Consider the following 24,469-nt stretch of genomic DNA (forward strand, 5'->3'; position numbering starts at 1 on the left):
GTACATAATATTTTCTTAACACCCTGATAACATCGATAAAAATTGGTGAAATCGGTTTACAACCTCGCCTACTTCCCATATAACTCAATTTTGAATTCCATCTGATTCCTTCACTTCATAATATGTATATACATTAGGAAAATATGTTGTGTATATTAAAATGTTCGGTTGCACCAGAACTTAGCCTTTCCTTATTTGTTTGTATGTTATGTATTATATAATGTTAGAATAAATTAGTAAAATCTTTAGGGACAGCGAAAGAACTCCATTAAGTATTAAGACCAAATTTTAAAAACTATATTGTTGAAATTGACTTTGAAATTAACAACACTACAACTGGAGATTCGCAAATTCAAATAGTCGTGAGATTTCATTAATGTGAACACATTCGACAGTCCGTCGGAAATACATACAAATGTATGTATGCATTGAGGAACGCGAAAATACATGTTATTGATATTCGAAGTTTTTAATTGTAACATTTGTGAATTAATGAAAGCCGTTGTTTTACATTAAATATAAAATAATTGAGTATACATACCAGTTTTTCTTCTATATAAACACAGTCCTGAAAATGTAAATCAATTACATGGAATTTCCTAAACAGTAATTGATCGTTTTGATATTTTCCTAAAAAAAAATGTTGCAAAACTCGGGATTAGAAATAACTATTTGGTGACACCTACCGGATATATTTAAGTAGCGTTTTTCTTATTACACTTGGCAGCACTAATAAACAGCTGCAACAGCTTGATATCATTTTATTTTGACCACTTCTTTTATACGCAATGTCCAGAGAACGCGACATATATAAATAGATATTCTCTGATGTTGTATAAATAATATTGAATAGAAAAATGGATAAATTAACCATGATAAGTGCTACATTGTTTCTCGCAGCCGATGTTTTTGCTATAGTCAGTTTAGCGATGCCCGATTGGATTGTAACTGAAGAAGCAGGTATGTGTATGTGGAATTAAATGAATGAGATATGGATGTGAAATATTTGGTAATTATATTTAGGTGATATCCGTCTTGGTTTAATGTGGACTTGTATGACGCTATATAACCGTTCACAAGTATGTTATACACCTGAACTGCAGCCAGAGTGGTTAGTAGCTTTAGTCTGCATATTTATCGGTTGTATTTGTATTACCACTACTGTAATACTTTTGGCGTCCAGCAGTTGGGATCGGAATGTTATACCATATGCCCGTTGGGTCGGATTTACCGCTATGGTTTTATTTTGCTTAGCTGCGGTGGTTCTTCCATTAGGTTTCCATGTCGAAGAGATTGGTGGACAGGCCTACCAACTTCCTAATACCTATAAAATTGGCATTTCATATATTTTGTTTGTATTAGCTCTTTGGATAACAGTGGTATCTGAGTTGTTTGCAGGAAAAGTATGTTTGCCACATTTTTAATAAAATAATATTATAAAATTTTAGTCAGAAGGAGAATTGTCCAAGCTTTTGAAATTACTCTGATTCTGTTATTTCAATATATTCCCATTCGTGATATTTTTTCTTAAGGAGTTCTTATATCGGTATTATAATTAAATTACTATTCATTTAATACTGTTAAATACAATTTTAAATTATATATTAAATACGTACATATGTAATAGATACATATATAATTGTCGAATATTATTTTACCAACTGTTATAAATAAATAGAAAGATTGTGTCAATAACAACCAATTGTCATAAATATTGATGTTTTGATATGAAAATGATTCCTCATATATGTACATACTTTGCACATATGTATCTGTGTAGTTGTATGATTAGATTAAATCTGTAATAATCCCCTCACTAGTTAACCATTGCTTGGTAATGAAATAAAACACAATTTTTTTTTCATATATTTCATTAAAAATAATGACTTATACTAAAACTTATAGAGCTTGTAGATAATGTAAGGACTTTGCAATCCCTGTCTTTGTGTGTTTTTCGCCTCTTGTGCGCAAAAGTATATTGATAAGAAAGGAAAGATTACTATCGGATCTGTAAAAATATGAAATTTAATGGTAATTAAAATGTGAGTAATTTTATAATTTTCCCATTATAGGCGAAAAAATGGATACATTATTATTTAAATATCTTTGTTCAAATGAAGTGAAAATGTAATTAAACTTTCTTAAAGATAATTTTAAAGAATTTTTTCATTAAAATATGAAGTTTCTAACAAAAACTTCATTTGTATCAAAAGTATTCCTCACGTCTCAAAGGCTTTATTTGTTTATTTACTTCGTATCGACATAAATGTTCCAGCGGTATTAATCCTATATCTGGTTCATTTTAGATAGAGTATTGCATAGATAAGAGTATAACAATATATAGTTTTACTATTATGTTGCACCAATGTTCATAAATGTTAAACTTATTTAACTCTGTTATTAACATTCAAGTTAGTTGGTAGTTAGTACTTTCATATTTTGTATAAAATATTATTTGCATCTTTTACTGTTTCAGCATGTTTTATTACTTTATTTCTTTTTAATTTTCCTCGTTTGATTTTTTTTTTATAATTTTCCATCGAATTGTGTCTTGACAAAATAAGTGACTAGATTGCCTTTCCCTTTGACATAGGTAAGACCTCGGCACTCGCACTCATAGCCAGCTGCCATAAGAACTTTTGCTGTATTCTCGGTAGTCTGTTCAATAAAATCAAGAAAACAAAGAAAATGTATAAATATTACTAGCTAAAGGTGGAAAAACTTCTGGATATTTTTACAAGCTATTGTTATCTTAAGAAAAGATGTTATAGTTTTTCGTTTCTATTTGTTTCCCTTTGTTTACATAATAATACAACCAGCGAATATACGGGTAGATTTAAGTTACTGTGGCGCCAAAAATTTTATGTTAATTAGCCCAAAATAAAATTTTTTTATTAAATAAAAAAAATTCATATCTCGCACCGTTTACGAGACATGAATATCGGATTATAGCGGTTATTTTTTTGAAGCGCGGCCGAAGGCCGCCAATGCAGGAATTAGTTGTACATGAAAGAATTTTCCATTTCCACCTTTTTTGATAACCCCCGGTGTTGGCTCGATAAGTAATTCTACGCGAAAGAACTTGTGAATCAATTATATAACACATGCATCAATGCATAAGTACGCGCAATGGCTGCTGTTAACACATAACTTCAACGCGCGATGTCTCGTAAACGGAGCGAGATATCAATATTTTTTAAAATTTTTAAATGTTTATGTTGGGCTAATTAAGTAACTAAATCGTGCCGAATACACTACCACTTATTACCTGAAGTCTCCCCATTACGCCACAGGAGTCCATGCGTGAGGCCACATTCACTGTATTGCTCCAGATGTCATATTGAGGCTTTTGGGCACCGATAACTCCTGCAATTACCGGTCCATGGTTTAGCCCAATGCGTAGTCGAAATCTTTGAAATGATTCTCGATTAATTGAATCCAATATTGACATTAACGCAATCGCAAATTCCACTAGAATGGTGACGTTGTGCTCTTCAGTGTGCTTCTCATCCTACCAAAGCAGATGTTGAGATCGGGTGTGAATTGAAAGCATTGTTTTTCAAACAAAATAAAAGGAAACGTAACAATGCAAAATGTAGAATAATATATATATATATATATATATATAGCGGGCCATAAATATCTGTTTTCTAAGTTGCATCCTATTTGGTCTATACTTCTTTAAAAACCGACAATGTGCAATAAAAATTAAAATTAAGTACTTTCCCAAATTCTGATTAGTTTCAAAACAGACGCTAGTTTTGTACTGATACTATACTACAGTAGTTTTCTAACTTATTTTTTACAATATTCTGAGAAGTAAATTGGCAATTGTCGGTACTAAATCTATACTTTTTTTAAATTTATATATTGGTAGAAAACTTTATAATTTAAAGTAAAAAATTAGTTCTTATCTCACATTCGCACGTAAAATACGATGGTAACATTTATAGAAAAGTTTTTATGCATTAAGAATTTGCATCTAGAAACTTACGGAAAAATTACGAATCCGCTGCATAAAATGTATGGCAAAAACAGAATTGCAATTATTAATAAGCCTGAATATGCAATCCGTTTCAATAACGACAATAACGTATGAAACTTAAAATGTGACCTCAAACTATTTTAAAATCAGTGTTTTTTCTTACCATAGCACCATCTTCTTTACCTGGTCGTAGACCAGATGCGCACATGTATGTGCTTGCGATAGTCTTGATTTTTTCAATGCCACTAAATTTAGGTTTCAGAAGCAACTGTAAATAATAGAGAAGCTATTTAAATAGCGATAAAACATTACATGCGTATACATGTACCTTATCAAAATCACATATAATTTCATTTAGTAGTCGCAAACATTCAAGTCCCTGTTTATTGACATCAGTTTCATCATAAAATTCTTTATAATTTGGTATCGAAGCAAACATCACAGCTACACAAGAATAGCTCTCGTGATATAGCTCAGTAGACCGCTCCTGATGAAGGAAATGAGTGGCTACGTGAGCGGGCAAAATATTTTCTAAAAGAATCTGAAACGTATATGATATATTTAATGATCGCATTTGGTTCAACCTACACAATAAGCTTACTTACTTTATTAATGCCTCGCATTGTTTCCACTTCTTCTTGCTCCACTTTTAATTTTGCTTTCCACAGAAAGTCTGTGCGAGCCACATATTCGCCTTGTCGATCGAGAGTATGCAGCACCGCAACCACCAATAGCAATAAGAGGAAACCTTTAAAGTCTATAGGCAAACTAATGCAAAGATATTTTTGTATTAAATTTTTTTTTATTTAATTAAGTTGTATATATTTACACAACAATTTCTCGACTTACGAGTTGAGTTGAAGGTGATTATATATTTCATAGAGGTCACTGAAGCTCAGCATAACTATCTGACAGATGAGTGCCGCAACCATTGTAATTAGTTTAAGAATAAAACCGGAGCGCAAGAAAGCAGATATCGCTGCTAGACTGATAGCAGAGCAGAACAGATATATTGGTGCATTTTCTATTTGATTTAAATTATACGCATTCTCCTGTAGATTAGTATACGTGACACCTGGCTCAGACGTCTCATTGACTACCGACATGGATAAGTTGTTAATTTTACTTTCTACATTTATTGACTCAAAATTCTCATTATTAACAAAGTTTATCTACAAATAAAAATTTCATGTTATTATTAATTTTCCATTAAGAGATGTGAATATATTTTAATTGCATATATGGAGATTACTCACCACATTGAAAACTGCAGTCACTGATATTAGTGTATTTACTATAATGAAAATAGCAAGACGAATATATCGACTGCTTGCTACCACTTGACCCGGTCCGTTGCGGTCAGTTGTTGATGCATTGATTTCGGGAACTTGGATATTGCTGAGGTATAGGAAAAGGGTGAGTGAGATAAAGCTGGCTGCCAGAGAGCCAATTAAAGCAATATTCCTGAAAAAGAGATTTCATTATTTTTTATATCAATTAATTTAACGCAATGAAACTAACTTCTCGAAAGCGATTAGCTGAATTAATGTAATAGAGAGGTAAAGAAGAAATGTGCAAATTAAATCGAAACGAAAATGTGTATCTGGTTGCGCACGGTACATTGCCTCCCGTGGAGAGTTGCGGTACCATAATGTAACCGGTTTTAACTCCGTAGGGGGTCCAAAGAAATTGAAATTGAAGCATTTACGTTCTGGTGGCAAGAGGTTGGATTCAATCATAGCAATGCTCTGTAAAATAAATAAGAAATAAGGGAATTTCAGTATTTCTAATCCAATTAAATTTCAGTGTTTTGCTATTCAAGTGCTGGCAGATCTTTTAGAACTAAACATTTAAATTATATAGTAATGGTGCTAAGACATTGGGCGAATGAAAAATGTGGACTAAAATGCTGATATTTTAGTAATTTTTTGTATCGTTCTGACATCTTCGAAACGACGTATTTAAGTAATCTGACTTACTGCGAGTCCTATGTTTTTGACTAATTTCGATTCTGCAATGTTAGCAAACGGTTTATCAGCACCCCAACACTCCACATATTTAGTCATTTTGGATGATGGGCGATTACGATTAACATGACCTGAAATTAGGAAAACTTATCATGCATTTGATAATATCTAAAAATATATACATTTGTTTACAAATTTTGTGTTACTAAACTTATTTATTTTTCCTGAAAAATTAAATTTTTATTATCTTCACAAATGAGTTTGGGTTTGGTAAATGATATATATATAATTACAAAAAGAACGTTGCATTAGATCTAGAACCCCTCATACATATACATATATACATACACAATTATAGGTTATGTTTTTAATACTCACCGCTATGACTGCGAAAACTCTCACCACTGTGTATGGATAATTTGCGACCATCTGCAAAAGCGCCGGAGGAACGTCTTCTGTCCGCAAAAGAGATAAGACCTGTAAAATACAATGCATCATTAAAATAATCTATATTAATCTATATTAAGAATCGGTTTCATAATGAATTATTCAAAATATTTGGGTTTTATAATCAACCTGATGTATTCAAATTTTTTTAACTTTTCAATATTTCTTACAAACAATAATACAAAAATAATGTTCTTCTGCTCTTCTTTTTGCTCCTACCTTGTACAGAAAGTTTTCGTCGTATCTTTTCGGGTCCTTCAGTAACCATTAAACTGTTGGTTAACGTTGATGAAGGCGCCGTTGAGTTTGTTAAAGCGATGCTATTTGCGTTGGCGCCAACTTCCAATTTGCCAATATTTTTTGTACTTGCACTATTAACATATTCATTGGGCAAAGACAATGATGACTTAGATTCCACAGTTTGACCCTCATTTAAGACCGTGCTCATATTTGTGGCTCCATTATGTTTATTCTCTTCTTCTGGGTTAGATAATTGTATCATTACATCATCTTCATCTTCTTCTGATAGTTCTTTGATGGACATAGATTTGGTCATGATTGGATCTTGGCTGTTTGTGGACGAAGGAGATAGTTTTCCACGCTCTATTGGAAATATTCCGCCACTAATACCGCTAATGCCACCTGTAGAAATCGTATCTTCTTGATTAGGAGTTTTGTGTCCACAAGACAATGCTATGTTCACATTTGAGATACTAGTGGGTGTAGGAATCGGTAAAAGACGTTCTGTGACATCACAATCACTTGGTTGAGCCTCTGAAGAAGTAGTAATTTCGATAACTTGTGGGACACTATGGGAATAGATAATTTTCTGTAATAAAAATAACATTTACAATTTCATTAATAACAAATGTATGAATAACTTGTGTTTAACAGTGTGAATGTCATTAAATAATTAATTGATTAACGGAGCAATTAGGTTTGTTCATATATATGATAAAGTGAAAATAACTAGTTTGTATTTGTATACATATGTGTATCATCTTGGTCTTCATTTCAAGCGGTTAAATGACTTAGAAGCTAAAATGTGATCTGTCCCATACCTTTGGGGGCACTATGAGGTATGTTTCTATTTTATGATCTGCCAAATAACTGTCTCGACTTGCGCCATTTCCTTCTTCAACTTCGAATTTGTCACCGAGGAACTCCAGAGTTTGCTTCGTTATGTGAACTCGTCTGCAAAGAAAAATGTTGAGTAAAAATTACATTGTAAAAGGTTGCTCATACGCCAAGTCGGTAGTCGGTTTAATTTTATTTAAGCAGGCCATCCATAGTCGAATTTGTACGGTTTTACAAAGTTTTTGTCATTGGTGGTAGTATTAGTTCGAAGTTTAGAGCGTTCGTGCGAACTTATTCGAAATTCGATGGCAATGTTCACATGAACATCTTTTGTGAAAACGCTTACATATTTACACGTTTTATTATAGTGAAAACGATTACATGTTTCCACGTTGAAAATTTTTTACAAATGATGTTCGCAAGCAATATTACTAGTCAGTGGGCAAATGTAATTATTGTTCAACAAGCAGCTTGTCGAACAAATTCGACTGTGGATGGCCCACTCTAGCTGCTGTCTTTCGAAAAATACGTATATATTTTTTTATACATATATTATACATACCCCGCTACACCGCCACTTTCCATATGGTTTGCCAGTGTAACATCGTCACTCCAAACATCAAATTGCCACTTGCGTAAGCCAAGGACACCACAAAGCACATTACCAGTATGTATGCCTATTCGCATGTCAACATTAATTCCGGTCGCCTCACGCACATGTCTGGTGGTAATAATTGATAATATAAGCGATTACAGGTAGCTCCAATTTCAATTCCACACTCAATGTACAAACGTATTACGTAACTTATTTAATTTTTTTTAACAATTCCTAAAATAGAAAAGTAGACTTATGACTGTTTCAGAAATGCCATTCGTTTAATTAATCCGTCTGGTTCGTTTAATTATACTTTCAATACAGTATTAACACATTCGTTCAATACAGTATTAACAGCACTCATATACCTAGGTCCTTTACAAATAATGGATATAAACGTATATTAATGTCCACACATACGCATATATATATATATATATTTGGCGTAGGAACCGCTTTAAGCGATTATAGCCGAATCCACCAGAGCGCGCCACTCATTCCTCCTTTTTGCTTTTTGGCGCCAATTGGAAACACCAAGTGAAGCCAGGTCACTTTGCACTTGGTCTTTCCACCGGAGTGGAGGTCGTCCTCTTCCGCGGCTTCCTCCAGCGGGTACTGCATCGAATACTTTCAGAGCTGGAGTGTTTTCTTCCATCCGTACAACATGACCTAGCCAGCGTAGCCGCTGTCTTTTTATTCGCTGAACTATGTCAATGTCGTCGTATAAATCGTACAGCTCATCGTTCCATCGCCTGCGGTATTCGCCGTTGCCAATGTTTAGAGGACCAAAAATCTTGCGCAAAACCTTTCTCTCGAAAACCCCAAGAGTCGTCTCATCGGATGTTGTCATCGTCCACGCTTCAGCGCCATACATCAGGACGGGAATAATGAGCGACTTATAGAGTTTGATTTTGGTTCGTCGAGAGAGGACTTTACTTTTCAATTGCCTACTCAGTCCAAAGTAGCACCTGTTGGCAAGAGTGATTCTGCGTTGGATTTCAAGGCTGACATTGTTGGTGTTGTTAATGCTGGTTCCCAGATAAACGAAATTATCTACAACTTCAAAGTTATGACTGTCAACAGTGACGTGGGAGCCAAGACGCGAGTGCGCCGACTGTTTGTTTGATGACAGGAGATATTTCGTCTTGTCCTCATTCACCACCAGACCCATACGCTTCGCTTCTTTATCTAGTCTGGAAAACGCAGAACAAACGGCGCGGTTGTTGCTTCCGATGATATCAATATCATCGGCATACGCCAGGAGCTGTACACTCTTGTAGAAGATTGTACCCTCTCTATTTAGTTCTGCAGCTCGTATTATTTTTTCCAGCAATAGATTGAAGAAGTCGCACGATAGTGAGTCACCCTGTCTGAAGCCTCGTTTGGTATCGAACGGCTCGGAGAGGTCCTTCCCGATCCTGACGGAGCTTTTGGTGTTGCTCAACGTCAGCTTACATAGCCGTATTAGTTTTGCAGGGATACCAAATTCAGACATCGCGGCATAAAGGCAGCTCCTTTTCGTGCTATCGAAGGCAGCTTTAAAATCGATAAAAAGATGGTGAGTATCGATTCTTTTCTCTCGGGTCTTTTCCAAGATTTGGCGCATGGTGAATATCTGGTCCATTGTGGATTTTCCAGGTCTAAAGCCACACTGATAAGGTCCAATCAGTTCGTTGACGGTGGGCTTTAGTCTTTCACACAATACGCTCGACAAAACCTTATATGCGATATTGAGGAGACTTATACCACGGTAGTTGGCGCAGATTGTGGGGTCTCCTTTCTTATGGATTGGGCAGAGCACACTAAGATTCCAATCGTCAGGCATGCTTTCTTCCGACCATATTCTACAAAGAAGCTGATGCATGCACCTTATCAGTTCTTCGCCGCCGTATTTGAATAGCTCGGCCGGTAATCCATCGGCCCCCGCCGCTTTGTTGTTCTTCAAGCGGGTAATTGCTATTCGAATTTCCTCATGGTCGGGTAATGGAACATCTATTCCATCGTCATCGATTGGGGAATCGGGTTCGCCATCTCCTGGTGTTGTACTTTCACTGCCATTGAGCAGGTCGGAGAAGTGTTCCCTCCATAATCCCAGTGTGCTCTGGACATCCGCTACCAGATTACCTTCTCGGTCCCTACATGATAATGCTCCGGTCTTGAAACCTTCTGTTAATCGCCTCATCTTTTCATAAAATTTTCGAGCATTACCCATGTCGGCCAGCTTTTCAAGCTTTTCATACTCACGCATTTCGGCCTCTTTCTTTTTACGTCTGCAAATGCGTCTCGCTTCCCTCTTCAGTTCTCGATATCTATCCCACCCCGAACGTGTTGTGGTCGATCGCAACGTTGCGAGGTAGGCAGTCTGTTTTCTCTCCACTGCGGAACGACAATTCTCATCGTACCAACTGGTTTTTTGGCGTTGCCGTAGACCAATTGTTTCGGCTGCAGCGGTATGCAATGAGTTTGAGATGCCGTTCCACAGCTCCCTTATATCGAGATGCTGATGAGTGCTCTCAGAGAGCAGGAGTGCAAGTCGAGTAGAAAATCGTTCGGCTGTCGGTTGTGATTGCAGCTTTTCGACGGCGAACCTTCCTTGTGTTTGTTGACGGGCGTTCTTTGCTGCACAGAGGCGAGTGCGTATCTTTGCTGCTACTAGATAATGGTCCGAGTCAATGTTTGGTCCTCGGAGCGTACGCACGTCTAAAACACTGGAGACATGTCTTCCGTCTATCACAACGTGATCGATTTGGTTGCGCGTGTTTCGATCAGGGGACAGCCACGTTGCTTGATGAATTTTTTTATGCTGGAATCTGGTACTACAGACAACCATATTTCGGGCCCCAGCGAAGTCGATCAGCCTCAGGCCGTTTGGCGATGTTTCGTCATGGAGGCTGAATTTTCCGACTGTTGTGCCAAAGACACCTTCTTTACCCACCCTGGCGTTAAAATCGCCAAGCACGATTTTGACATCGTGGCGGGGGGAGCGCTCATAGGTGCGTTCTAGGCGCTCATAGAAAGCGTCTTTGGTCACATCGTCCTTCTCTTCCGTTGGGGCGTGGGCGCAAATCAGCGATATGTTGAAGAACCTCGCTTTTATGCGGATTGTGGCTAGACGTTCATCCACCGGGGTGAATGCCAGGACTCGGCGACGGAGTCTCTCTCCCACCACAAATCCAACACCAAATTTGCGCTCCTTTATATGGCCGCTGTAGTAGATGTCACAAGGACCCACCTTCTTCCGTCCTTGTCCCGTCCATCGCACTTCTTGGACGGCGGTGATGTCAGCCTTTAGTTGTATGAGGACATCAACCAGCTGGGCAGAGGCACCTTCCCAATTAAGAGTCCGGACATTCCAGGTGCATGCCCTCAAATCATGGTCCTTAGTACGTTTGCAGGGGTCGTCATCAAAAGGGGGGTTTCTCATCCGAGGCTCGGTGTTTGTTTTCATTGGGGAGATTTTTTTATGTGGTGGGTCCCAAGCCCTACGCACAACCGCACAAGCGGGCTTCGCCTTCTCACTTTAGCTCGCCTCCAAACGGATGTCTGTTAGCTACCCAGGGGATACTTGGTCTAAAACCGGAAGTCGTGAGCTGCTTGAGTCATATGCAAAAGAATCGTTCCTGGCCACTCCCAAGTGAATGGCAATCAGAAACTTTCCTCACTTGCGTGAACTTCTACATATGACCCCATCCCCCCATATATACATACATTAGTTATATATTCGTACGGAAATATATAACAAGAATGATGAACATTGCAGCAAAAAGGACCTATAGTTATATGTACTCTAATAGAAAAACAGCAAACGCCTTTGCAAACAGTGTATCAAAAGTTGTGTTTAAGTGTACATACATGTAATTTATACAAGTGTATACATACATACATATGTACACAGGTGTGAAAATAGCAGGATTCACTGAAACTGTGCTAAATTCACTTGTTAAAAATAAAGTATTGCTATGTAAAATGAAAGATTAATATATATTTTAAAATTTTTAAAATTACTATCGATTTTGTTATATCTTTTGATATTTGGTTTTATTCCCATTGTACTTTAAACAACGATACGTAGTACGTTTGGATGAGCACACATCGAACAAATAAAAAGCATCGCACACTCACCTTATGGCATCGATCATTTGTAAACCCATGTTTACACAATTTGCAGCATGTTGCGGCCTTGATATGGGCAGTCCAGATACACAGTAGTAACAGTCACCGAGAATTTTAATACGTAGACACTGATTCTCCTACGAATGAACAATGTAACAATGTAACGATGCAAACTATATTGTGTACGTTTGTATTAGAGCTCTTGGTATTCGTCTAATCGACTAACCGAATTAACCGAATAGGGCATTATTCGAATAATAATATTCGGTTTGCACTATTCGGATAGTCGTCAGTCATCGACTATTCGATTAACCGCTCATTTTCGACTATTCGGTTAACCGTTCGTTGTCGACTATTCGAATAGTGTAAGTTCATTAATTTTCTTATTTTTATTGAAAAAAGTGAAACATTAAAACTAACAAAAAACTCGCTATTTTTTATGACTGTCATACCAACACTGTTGTTGTTTCACCTGCAAAATTAAAATATGACTGAAAATACCACTGCGTGGTATGTTTCTTGAGTTCGCTATTCTATACCCCTACCCACTTTTTTTTTGCGGCATATGCCTAGTACTGCAGTAACCGGTTACTTTTTGGAACCGGTTTTTTTTGGACACACTCGTGGCAGTGTGGGCGGTCGGTGGGTGGGGCTTTGGGGCAAAACTTCGACGAGTGGGTAGTCGGTTTTCTGTGAAGAACCGGTTTTTTTGGGTCGGTCAGTGGTCGGTTTTGCTCGTGCCCTTCTGCCCGAACACTTCTCAACCGATTTATACCGCACATTGTATATATCTGGAAAATACGGACATATATCTAGTTTTGGCCTTAGCAAAAATCGCTGTTTTTTCATTTATTCGAATAGTGACAGTATAACTATTCGAATAACCGTAGTAGAACGATTATTCGAATAGTCGTAACATTGCGACTAACCGAATAGTGCTAACCGGTTAATATTCGTACGAACGGTTACAAACCGGATATTCGAATAATCGGTTTTCAAGTTAATCGAATAATTTTAAGAGCCCTAGTTTGTATGTCTCAATAAATTTTGTAAGTCAAAATCAACAAATTCCAGTTATTTTTAAAAGAAAATATAAAAAAAGAATTTTCTGTTTACCAATTTTTAATAGTTTCGCATTCTACTGCCGTAATAACACTATATGGCAAAAATAGTTTTTTTTGGCTATTTCTTTCGGGAGATTGAGCCATAAGGTAAAATGTAATTTCTCCTTTTTCCGAACTTAAGCTCCAATATCGAAATATTTGCCTTCGAATGGGTTTTTTTGTACAAACATACATATCTCGCAAACTGCTAAAGTTATTTAAACCAAACTTACTGTCGACATTTTTAATTAGTGCAGTATAAAAATGGATTGAATCGGATATTAATGACGTCTACTCCCCATACGTTATATAGAAAACTTCTTAAAGTTCGTTAACCCACCAATAAAAACGCCGGCAGAACTAATATAATTGAAAGACATCCATGACCACGCCAGCTTATCACATAATAAAATTTGAATTCTATCTGATTCGTTCACTTCGCAATATTTATATAAATCAACGTCCAATGAAGATATCGAAATAAAATTGTGCACAAATACTGCATTATTGGTGGCCCATATAAAAATCGTATTCGAACTATACCATTTCAAGACCCTGGATACCGAACATTAGGACCTCAATTTATTTTGTTAACAAAGCCTTATAGTTTCTTATAGATTAGCGTGACCGAAACATGTTATACACCATTTGAAAAGTAGGGAATGGTAAATTATATCCATATTCGTTGTATTTACTAATTGTGTTTTTCAATAAGCCTAATTTCGAAATTCGATGCAAATATTTTGCTTTTTAACTCATACTCTCGAAAAAAATATGCAATAGATATGTATATAATAACTTATAATTATTGGTAAAATAAATATAAATATAAATATTAATATAAAAAACACGGTACTGACCCCCGCAATTTGGTCGAAGCGTCCGAAAAGATCATTAAGAGTTTTCACTAAATCGCTGGCAGAAAGCTGTTCTGACAATGGAGTAAAGTTTACAATATCTGCATACAAAATTGATACATTGTTGTGACGCTGCACGTGCAATTCATGAAAACGAGTAGCAGATGAGGTAGCTTGCCCTCCGGCGCGTTGACAGGCATCCGCCATTTTCAGCATTATACTACGCTTTACCTACAAGTGAGATATTTATGATCCATAAATTACAATGGAACATTTATAATCTTTAAAAGATGTCGCTGAATCAATTTAGTTATGGCAAAATTTTCAATTTTGCTCATTGGATTGGTCACTGATTCCAAAGTTTTATTCTATTATAATAAATAGTATGTATGTATGTACATACAGGATGTCAATTTGTAAGTAATAGATATCTATGCATATAAGAAAACATACATATGTATATTCTTATACTTACTTCTGCCGCTATGTAAGCTGGTATAACGCTAAGCAGGAGTTGCTCTTGTTGTTCTCGTTCACACTCTAGTTTTACGCGTTGTTCTATGCCTGTGCGTGTGCCATCCACAGTTCGATTGTGTGCCGCATCTGACATTATGCGATAATAGAGACCGGAAATGGATGCCGAAGCTAATATGATCACTTCTCCAAATAACTACAATGGACATTTTAAAAGATAGTTGTAATTAATATATGTATCTATGGCATTTCTTGTAGATATGATTTTGGATTTACAAATGAACTATCTATTAAAAACTTAATGACACATTTCCTATAAAAACATGATTAGCAAAAATGGTTTTGAAAATTAGTGAAAATAGTATTTCTTACGAGGGGCAAGTTGGGTGCATAATCCTTGCTGGTCACAATGCGATATATGATATGAATCGCCGTCATGAAAAGCGCCAACACCATAGAAACTGGCCAGGAGATTGGCAGCATTGTATGTATACCCTGCAAATTTAAATATTTTGTGTTAAATGTGCTATTTATAATCATTAAAAATGATTAATAAATGTTTTGGTTATACTCGTATTGGATAATTTCGAAGAAATAAATGTCCATATAAAAATGAATTTTATAAAACTCTGCCATGATTTTGGAAACTTACTAGAAACACGGCAAATAATGGTATTGGTGCCAATGTTTCTCCTGTAATCGCAGCTATTGTCCCTAGCGAGAAAGTTGTAAGAATGGCAAATGCCAATGCAGCCGCCGGTGAGCTAAGCACAGCTGAGAATTGTAGCGCTGTCAATATTCCTGCTGATATTGTGGCAGCCAGAGAGAGTAAACATAACTGTGTTAAGCTCTGAAAAATTAAAGTTAATGGGTATACACTTTATATATTAAAGTTTTGTAGTGAAAGTTATATTTTGTATGAAGAACTCACTTGTTCATATATGATACCAATAATTATGGAGACAATACATGCGACCAGCGATATTAGTAGGCCAGACGTAAAAAGAGACTTACGAAGTCGTTGGCGATATCGTGTGTATAAATCGTCCAAATGAATATTTTCGGCTAATAAAATACAGTAAATACAGAAAACAATGTTAAAATTGAGTAGTTTAAAATATAAACACACCATCACAAACATACACTATATATAAAATTATATGCTCAATTAATTTGGCTAAGATATTTCACATATTAACCGATTTATAAGCTGTTAAGCTCATCGTATTTTTGAAAATCCTATAATTAGGTATATGAGAGTTAGGGGAAGTTATGACAGGATTTTAATCACTTCTGGTACAGAGCCACACTATTAGAAGAAAAAGATTTCCCCTGAATTAAATTGAGATATCTGAGAGATTTACCGATATTTTCGGTGGAAAATTACCATAATTCACTGAGTTCTTCATATTCGATATCTGGGGCATTGAAAAGTTATTGTCCGATTTCGACAATTTTTTCACAAGTGATGCCACAGATCATATACAGTATTTGTGTAAAGTTTTATTCCGCTATCTTCATTGGTTCCTTATGTATTTATTATAAAGTGAAAGAGTGAGATGGAATTCAAAACTGAGCGTGTCAAGAAATCATCGTCAGGGTATCAAGAAAATATTATCTACCGAATTTCATTGAAATCTGTCGAGTATTTCCTGAGATATGGTTTTTGACCCATAAGTGGGCGATGGTACGTCCATTTTTCATTTTGAAAAAAAAAAAAAAAATCTGAGTGCAGCTTCTTTCTTCTGTAAAATTTAGTGTTTCTGACGTTTTTCGTAAAGGAGTCAATGCGCTTTTAGTAATCAACCTAACTTTGTATAGGAGGTGGGCATGGTTATTATCCGATTTCAACTATTTTCATGGTGTATGGTGGGGTACGTAAGGGAACCGTCGCAGAAAGTTTGGTTTATATATCTTTATTGTTTTATTATAGATTTTATGAAATGATGGTACAGAAGAGCTGCACTCAAATTTGTATAAAAGGGCCAGAACCCCTACCGCAGGAACTATTCGACCAATTTCAACAAAATTTGCCAATTTAACAATTTCTTAATAACATAATATTAAGATTCAAAAAGGGTGGAATCGGTGAATTCCATCTGATCGTTCACTATACAATTTATAAATCAATCACCAACCAAGATATTGAAATGAAACGATCGTTTAGAAAGGTTGAAATCGGATAATAACTACTCAAGGCTCCAGATACCGAACATAAGGACTTCAATGCCTAGAGCTGAATTTTTAGAGAATATGTCGGTAAATCTCAAAGACATTTTAATAAAACTCAAAAGGAATCTTTTCCTGATAATAATGTGCCTAGTGCCAAAAGTTAATAAAATCGGATAAATACTACCCCTAATATTATCCTCATATACTTAATTATATATTTATATAAATATGTCGAACATGAGCTAAATGTAGTAAGGAAACTAACTCCAATGGTTGTTTAAGAAAATGTTGCAAAAATTTCCAAATATTTCACGCGTCTTACTACTCACAAATATGTATGATACATACAAACAACCATACTAAATTTGAAATTTAATCACAATGTAAGGTGACAGTAAGTATAAATCAGATATCAATAATTTAATTATGTCAGTTTATCTACCTATCGAGATTTCGAGCAAAGATGCAACTTTACTAATATCAATTCATTATTTTCTTGCCCACATCATATAAGTAAAATTTTGCTCTATCCTAGCCTAAAGTAAGAAAATACCACAAAACGTAAAAAAAACTTTATCCTTTGCCATGCATTCTCTTCATATTTTCTTAATTTTAGCTGGCTTGTCAATTGTAAAAAAACTTTATCCTTTGCCATGCATTCTCTTCATATTTTCTTAATTTTAGCTGGCTTGTCAATTGTAAGGTTTAAATTGCCTCTTGTTAGGCGCAACCAGTGTTGTTTTAGATAAGAGCTTTAAAAACCAAATTAAAAAGTTAATTGAATTATGTTTGTAAGTGCTTAGGGGACCTAGAAAATATCTGTAGATAGGCAGGTTGGTAAGAGGTTGCTGGATATACTAATTTGATTTAAAGGTTAAAACAATTTTCCGAATAAGTAAGTTTTTGCTTGAAATTCATTTTATATATTCTACTTTGCTTTATACATATATATTTTGAATTAAATTAACATGCTGTTGAGATAAATAATATGCACTACGATTGCAGAGAGTTCATTTATTTCTTTCTAATCTAGATGAAGATAAAATATTGTACATATAGAAATAAAAAATGCCGAATGACGACACTAACTCATTTCTAGATTATTATTGGATATGCGAGGATAATAGGCTGAATATACAAACATACATATGTATGTATATATTTATAAGTAAGAATTGAATTGTAGCAACAGGTAGCATAGAGTTTGTTCGCTTAGTGGTTGTTTGTTCTTCCGTTCGTCCACAGATACAATAACTATAAACTTTCAATATTTCAATCAGAATCGATTCACATGATTTCCTAATTGATTTTTGTATGTTTGTTTGGTTTATGTATCGGACTTCAGTGCCTGAGGCTAATTTTTAACCGGAAAAATCGGGAAATCTCCCAAATATTAGATATAGTTATACCTTATATAAAGTTATACCAATATATGAAAATGAGCTTGCATAGTTTTGGAAAATTCAAAATGTATGATGAAAATAAAATTTTTCATGAATTGGAAAAGCGAAAGTCATTATTTAGGGTACCTTATCATAAGTTCTAGACTGGTTTCATATTTTGAAACTAAGAAAATATAGACTCGCGAATAATTGTAGGTATATACTAAATTTTATTCGGATATCTCACACATTAACCGTTATATTCGGCAAAGAAATATTCAGAATTATGAAAAATATTATATATAGTATATACATTCAGGGTAATTTATAGACCAACTTCCTCAAGTGCAAATTACCTTCATCTTACATGAACCTATTGTATAAAATGTAGCCAAAACTGACTCAAAATAAATATTAGAGCTAACTTCAACTGGACCCTTAAAATATAAACAATTCTGATATTCCATTCTGCTGTTTGAGATATAAAGTAGTTTGATGCCATAAATTGAGGAAATCCCTTACACATTTGGTTTATTGTAATCTATTCATAATTCTATCTAAAAACGAGTTGGCTTTTTTGAGTACAACTGTGCGTATTTCAATTCCTTTCAGGTGTTAAAATAGCGAGAGTATAAAATGTTGGGTTACACACTAATTTAGCTTGTTTTTAAAAACATAATCTACATACATACATATATTAAACATTTGAATATGTGTACAATAAATGTAAATGGTTTGAATTTTCATCTCCGCTGCCAATTGATTGACCATTGTGATTTTTACTTACCAGTTGTGCCATCTTCTCCATCTGGCATTAGTCGCGCCTTGTTTGGTGCACGTGAGGATGCCAGAGATGGCGTTTTAGAAATATTTACACGTTTACCACCGAAACTGGTGTCATTTTCATTTTTTACATTCTCCGCTTCGAGTGTAGCCATTTCGTGAAGTAATGAGACTCATTGGACTCGTTTTACAAGTTGTAAAATATTTTTGTTTTATTAATATGTTAACTATCCGATCTAAAAATAGTATAATGAAACAGCTGTTATAAAAATTTAAAGGAAAATTATTTAAATATTAAAACTTTGGTTAATGTAAAACTGCTTTTATTATTATGCTCCCTAATATGGGATAATATGAGATTATTTACTTGAGTATTTTTTACTTGAAATAGTCTTGTCTTTATGTTGTGTAGCCTTTAACGTGAGATAATTGTAATCAATTTGCATGAGTCAATGCATAAAATGAATAGATGAATAAATTGAGGTCCAGCATAACAATTTTGCTGATTATACAAAACGCAAACACTTAAAAAATGCGCTTATATGGATCTGTATATACATAAATATGGGCTTGTACACTTTTTATTATTCAGTTTAATATGCCATCATAAATTTAACAATCGATTTTGATTTTAATCTAGTTTTCTGAGTATTGTCCTTTCTTACAAAGTTTGACATTTCGACATATTTAAATTTTTACGAAGGAAATTTAAAAACATATACAGTGTAGGACAAAAGTATGTATACCGACAAAAGTATGTCCGACAAAAGTATCGTATAAGCAGTGAAATTTATCGCTTTGATTGTTTTTCTATTTTGCTTATGGGTATATTATATTAAAACAATTTATTTTAAATATTGTACATTTGAACTGTTTGTTGCAAAACACGCGATCGTCTCAAAAAGACAAATAATAAAATCGACCAAGGTATGGATGAAAGGCTTTTTAATCTTGTAGGTGTGGGAATAACAATCTTCTTGGATTTTTTGGGCTGAAACTGTGGGGTCTTTCTTCATTTCTATGATTATTTTGGTCTCTTCGCGAGCTGTGGTTGCCCTTTGGGCGGCCTGATCTTGGCGCGCTATTTTCCTATTTATTTTTTACCACTTTTTCGATTGTGGTCCTGCTCCTGGAGTATGTTTCTGTGATTTTCTCTTACCATTGCCCCATTAAATGATCCTGACCAATCAATTTTAACAAGTCATAGACTATTAATGCTAATTTGTCATTTAACTAAAAGAAACTTGCAAGCGAAACAAAAGCTAACGGTAAATATCATACCATTATTATTTGGTAGCATATAGTATCTACCAATAGTATGTGCAATTTTTTTTTTGTTTTTTTGTTGAACTCTTGGAAGAAACATTCAAATAATAGTAAAAAATGTAGTGCGGTATCCATAATTTGGTCGGATACTGTATGTAACAATATGCATGTACAGGGTGTTAAAAATCAATTTAAAAACAAATACTATGAGGAATGAGAATTTTTTAATACATTTAATTATAAATTCTGTTGAAATTCCATAACTGGAACTTCTATAACTCGAAGATCTCCATAACCCGAACTCTAAAATTGCCAATAGAAGTTAAATTTCATACACATTTACTTTCATAACTTCTATAACTCGAAGTTCTCCATAAGTCGAACTCTTGAATTGACAATAGAAGTCAAATTTCATACACATTTCCTTCCATAACTCGGAGATTTTCATAAGTCGGACTCTTGAAATGGCAATAGCCTTATACAGCTTTGGTGAACTTTTACTAAAAATTCATTTTTTAATTATGAGCCTGGAAAAAATTTCAGTAACTGTTTATATTTTTTCTACAGCAGTCTTTTGGACGTTTTTTACATACTCCTAAACCACATAAGCGAGTCATGCCGAAATTTTACCGACAAAGTTATGGAAATCCATAAAATGTAAATTTTAAGACCGTAAGTTGCACTGAATTCAAACAATTGTCATAAATGTATATCATATGTATGTATCGATATTCATCAAAATATGCATTCAAAATTAATAAATAAAAAGATATTATTAAATACGTAGTGAGGATTGTCTGAACTGAGATACATATGTATATATATATAGAAATTTTCGAAAATCATCAATATTGGCATACACGGCGTATACGCAATTTTTGATTGATCAAAATTCATCGGATTCGAGTTATTCGGGGACGCTGATTACGAATACGAATGAATACGTACATTTGTATGTAGGTGTACATTTTAAAATTCTACCTCGATATTAAAACTTTAAATTTTGTATTATGCCTTGGTCGAAAAGTTCGAATTATGGAAGGAACTTTGTATGAACTTTGACTTCTAAACGCTATTGCCATTTCATGAGCCCGACTTGTATGTAAAAAACGTCCAAAAGACTGCTGTAGAAAACATATTTAAAAATATAAACATTTAACTTTGTCGTGACTCGCTTTTGTGGTTTTAGAGAAGGTAAAAAACGTCCAAAAAACTGCTGTAGAAAAAATATAAACAGTTACGGAAAATTTTTCCAGACTCATTATTAAAAAATGCATTTTTAGTAAAAGTTCACAAAAGCTGTATAAGGAATTTTTTGTAATATTTTTTCTTGTTATTTGTTGTGTTTGCTCACATTTGAGTCATTATTCGTAATCCTAACGTACATATGTATTCGATTTTCGTCTTTTTGGATCACTAATATGACGCAAAGTGATCTGAATGTTTTGAGTGAAAGAGATCTCATCAAGTGGAAGTTGAAAAGTTCTTCCCAGATCATGAGAGAAAACGCCAAGCAGAAGCGTGAAAATTTGAATGCATAGAATAAACAGATTTAGTGATAAAATGCATAAGTACTAATATGTGTATATTGGTTCTATATGCATACATACATATATACCATGCAAAGCGAGCAATGAGCGTCTTAGGAATATTCATATACTAATAGGAATCATGACAACATTTGGATACCTGGGAGAAAGGTTTAATTACAATAAAGAACAATTTGTGTTCTCAACTCTTCAGCATTTTCAGTCGATTCGTTTTTTAAACATATATAAATATTCTTTACGAAAATATTTATTTTAATCATTTGCAAACGATTTCTTGTTGAACAAATTTACTATGAGATACTTTGATTGTAGTTAATATGTATTTTATTATTTAAAAGACAAATAGTGGATGTAAACAACAAACAATTTGTAAAAGGTTAAAAATGTCGAATAAAAAATTTCAACATATACATATAAAAAAATTGCTTAAATTCTATCTTAATCGTGTCCACTTAAACGGTTTTCACCGATTAAATGTATTATCTTATTTATTTTGAAAATTAACTAAGTAATTATTTCCTACGGCATGTACATACATAAGTGCGTGTATATGTAAATAATGTGAAACAAGTAAAGGTTGTGGTTATAATCGTCACATTAAAAAATAAAAGCTGGATGCTAGGTAAATGATGTTTTATATATTAAAATTGGGTGTGCCATTGTCACATTTTTATGAAGATTAAATATAACAAAAAATAAGCACGCACACATAAGTGGAAACACCCACATAGATATACTTATATGTATCTAACACAGAAGTGTCAACGAATTTTATTGCCTCAAAACAACTGAAAATTTTGCTGCATTAATAAATGATTAAAAAAAATATATATAAGCGACAGTCTAAAAATACAGCACATCTATTGAGAATAGCCTTCCATTAACAACAGGGCATATAATCTGCTATCGTGAGTGTAACACATGCACACACATACTGGTGCCACGAATATATACTTATGAACACTTGAATATAGCATTTGTTAATCTTAAAATATTAGCTCAACCACTTTAATTTTATTAAAAAGGCATACATTCCATTTCATTCTCGTTGTTATTTATCTAAAAGTTCTTTTGTGAAATCTCTCGTCTTTTTGTCTAAGGCATATTTATTCACATACGTAAATTTAGTAGGCTTGTTTGCAAACAGTTCTTATTAGGTGTTGTTATTAGTTATAATTTAAGCGTATCCATTAGCGAATGTGCGCGCATACATCGCAATCAACACGGTTGTAGTTATCATCAGTGCCAGAGTCGGCGGTAACGCCTACGTCACCGTTGCTGTAGCTAAACTTTTGAATACAAATAACACGCAACAAAAGTTAAACTCTAATTGGTTTGTCACACTTTCGAACTATATTCGCTGACCTGTTGGCGGATGAGCACGACGATGTATTGCCAATTATGTGCCGTTCATCCTTTTTATTTCGTCACCATACCTTCTTTTAAATCGTTTATATCAAAAGCAATATATCTACATTTTTAGTGTAAACGTAGATAAATGTTTCGAATATGTACATATGAAACTAACTCACCGAAAAATATTTTTTCACTAAAAACAATTTAAACTTGTGGCAAAAACATAAGCACACGCGTTGTCAATATTATTAAGATTCAGCAACCTTCAAGTTCACATTCGCGTAACGTCGCGTCGATGCGTGAAAATGCATTGAATATATGTATATACCAATTCGTTTTTATTTAGTCGTCACAATTCAACCGAAAATTTTCCGACTGGTTTTTCGCGGGCAGTCAACGACCGCCTGAAAGTAACACTAGTAGCATTGCTCTGCACCGGAGGACGTCACCGGCCAAACTGTTTTGTACTCACTACGCGCCGGCTTTACTTTTCCCACCCAGCACAACAATTGAATAGAATCTCACAAGCAATAATACACATGCATGTGTACAATATGTAGTTGCACGCACACAGTTACAAAAAAATCATGCGCGCGCGTTTCACAGTCGTCACCCCGAAAACCGTTGCTACTGACTACTAGTGTGGCATGTATATTGACATATCGGTATTTAGATATATGTACGTACATATGCAATTCTCTACATATACATACTTACATATTTATATATATGCAAAGGTGATAAATTCATAAACATAAATACACGTGTTGCCAACTTCTTATTGACCTTACCATTATGGTTTTTTTCTCTTGTCGTAGAACATATTTATTTTTTTATAGGTGTTATTGAGTAATTCTTTGTATTGTATGTTGCTCGGTCAAAATGTTGCTTCGTGTGAGGCAGTTGAAACATAATAGATGCGCAGAAATATGTTGCTGAAAGCAATATATTGTAAAAATATGAGTAGCAGAGCAAATGGTCAAATAGGCGATGTGCTTTTGCATGAAGCAACAGATCTTAGTATAGAGGGGCGTATGAGTAATGTTTAACGAAAGTTTTAATTTGTGTAAAGTCTGGTCAGAATATCATATTTGGAAACATTACAAGAAAATACGGCTATGTATATTCATTTATGCTAATATGGTTTTCTCCGTATATATGTATGTAGATTTGTTTATTATTAACTTTTTATCTGCAAAGAACTTTATCAAGTGTGATAAAGCCGCATAATTTCCATAGGGTCACGTAAGCAACGAAGCCCTGTTAGGAAAATTGTATAAATAGTATGTTTGATAGGCGTGATCATTTTAGTGTACGCATAAAACTAAAAAAAAAATTACGA

At 34.4% G+C, this 24,469-nt stretch overlaps 2 protein-coding genes across 3 annotated transcripts; one reads left to right on the forward strand and one right to left on the reverse strand.

Annotated features, from left to right (window-relative positions):
- Positions 1–737: 737 nt before the first annotated feature.
- On the forward strand, positions 738–1,460 carry LOC105221291 (uncharacterized protein C16orf52 homolog A). The gene is made up of 2 exons (XM_011198173.3): positions 738–960; positions 1,024–1,460. Exons 1-2 carry the CDS (start codon positions 858–860, stop codon positions 1,422–1,424), a joined length of 504 nt encoding a protein of 167 aa, XP_011196475.1. The 5' UTR covers positions 738–857; the 3' UTR covers positions 1,425–1,460.
- Positions 1,461–2,462: 1,002 nt separating this feature from the next.
- LOC105221353 (adenylate cyclase type 2) lies at positions 2,463–23,841 on the reverse strand. 2 transcript variants are annotated; one of them, XM_029038630.2, is made up of 22 exons: positions 23,304–23,841; positions 18,960–19,191; positions 15,550–15,683; positions 15,271–15,468; positions 14,991–15,113; positions 14,620–14,814; positions 14,148–14,375; positions 12,194–12,321; positions 8,039–8,197; positions 7,461–7,593; positions 6,619–7,228; positions 6,331–6,429; positions 5,965–6,083; positions 5,507–5,733; positions 5,242–5,449; positions 4,835–5,157; positions 4,591–4,753; positions 4,314–4,526; positions 4,149–4,253; positions 3,995–4,012; positions 3,269–3,511; positions 2,463–2,658 (listed from the first exon to the last, which is right to left on the reverse strand). In XM_029038630.2, exons 2-22 carry the CDS (start codon positions 19,108–19,110, stop codon positions 2,527–2,529), a joined length of 3,909 nt encoding a protein of 1,302 aa, XP_028894463.2. In that variant the 5' UTR covers positions 19,111–19,191; positions 23,304–23,841; the 3' UTR covers positions 2,463–2,526. The 2 variants fall into 2 exon arrangements, with proteins under 2 accessions (XP_028894463.2, XP_011196612.2); XM_011198310.3 differs by lacking the exon at positions 3,995–4,012 and having other exon boundaries at positions 23,304–23,799.
- Between the last annotated feature and the right edge of the window lie 628 nt (positions 23,842–24,469).

The sequence above is a fragment of the Zeugodacus cucurbitae genome, chromosome 4 (assembly GCF_028554725.1).
Source record: "Zeugodacus cucurbitae isolate PBARC_wt_2022May chromosome 4, idZeuCucr1.2, whole genome shotgun sequence".
In the NCBI taxonomy this organism is placed as follows: domain Eukaryota; kingdom Metazoa; phylum Arthropoda; class Insecta; order Diptera; family Tephritidae; genus Zeugodacus; species Zeugodacus cucurbitae.

Coding starts and splice junctions, on each gene's coding strand:
- LOC105221291 (XM_011198173.3), top strand. CDS start 858: ATGGATAAATTAACCATGATAAGTGCTACATTGTTTCTCGCAGCCGAT. Junction 961..1,023: donor GATTGTAACTGAAGAAGCAG/GTATGTGTATGT, acceptor AATTATATTTAG/GTGATATCCGTCTTGGTTTA.
- LOC105221353 (XM_029038630.2), bottom strand. CDS start 19,110: ATGGCTACACTCGAAGCGGAGAATGTAAAAAATGAAAATGACACCAGT. Junction 6,430..6,618: donor ACGAAAACTTTCTGTACAAG/GTAGGAGCAAAA, acceptor TGTATTTTACAG/GTCTTATCTCTTTTGCGGAC. Junction 5,450..5,506: donor CAGCTAATCGCTTTCGAGAA/GTTAGTTTCATT, acceptor TCTCTTTTTCAG/GAATATTGCTTTAATTGGCT.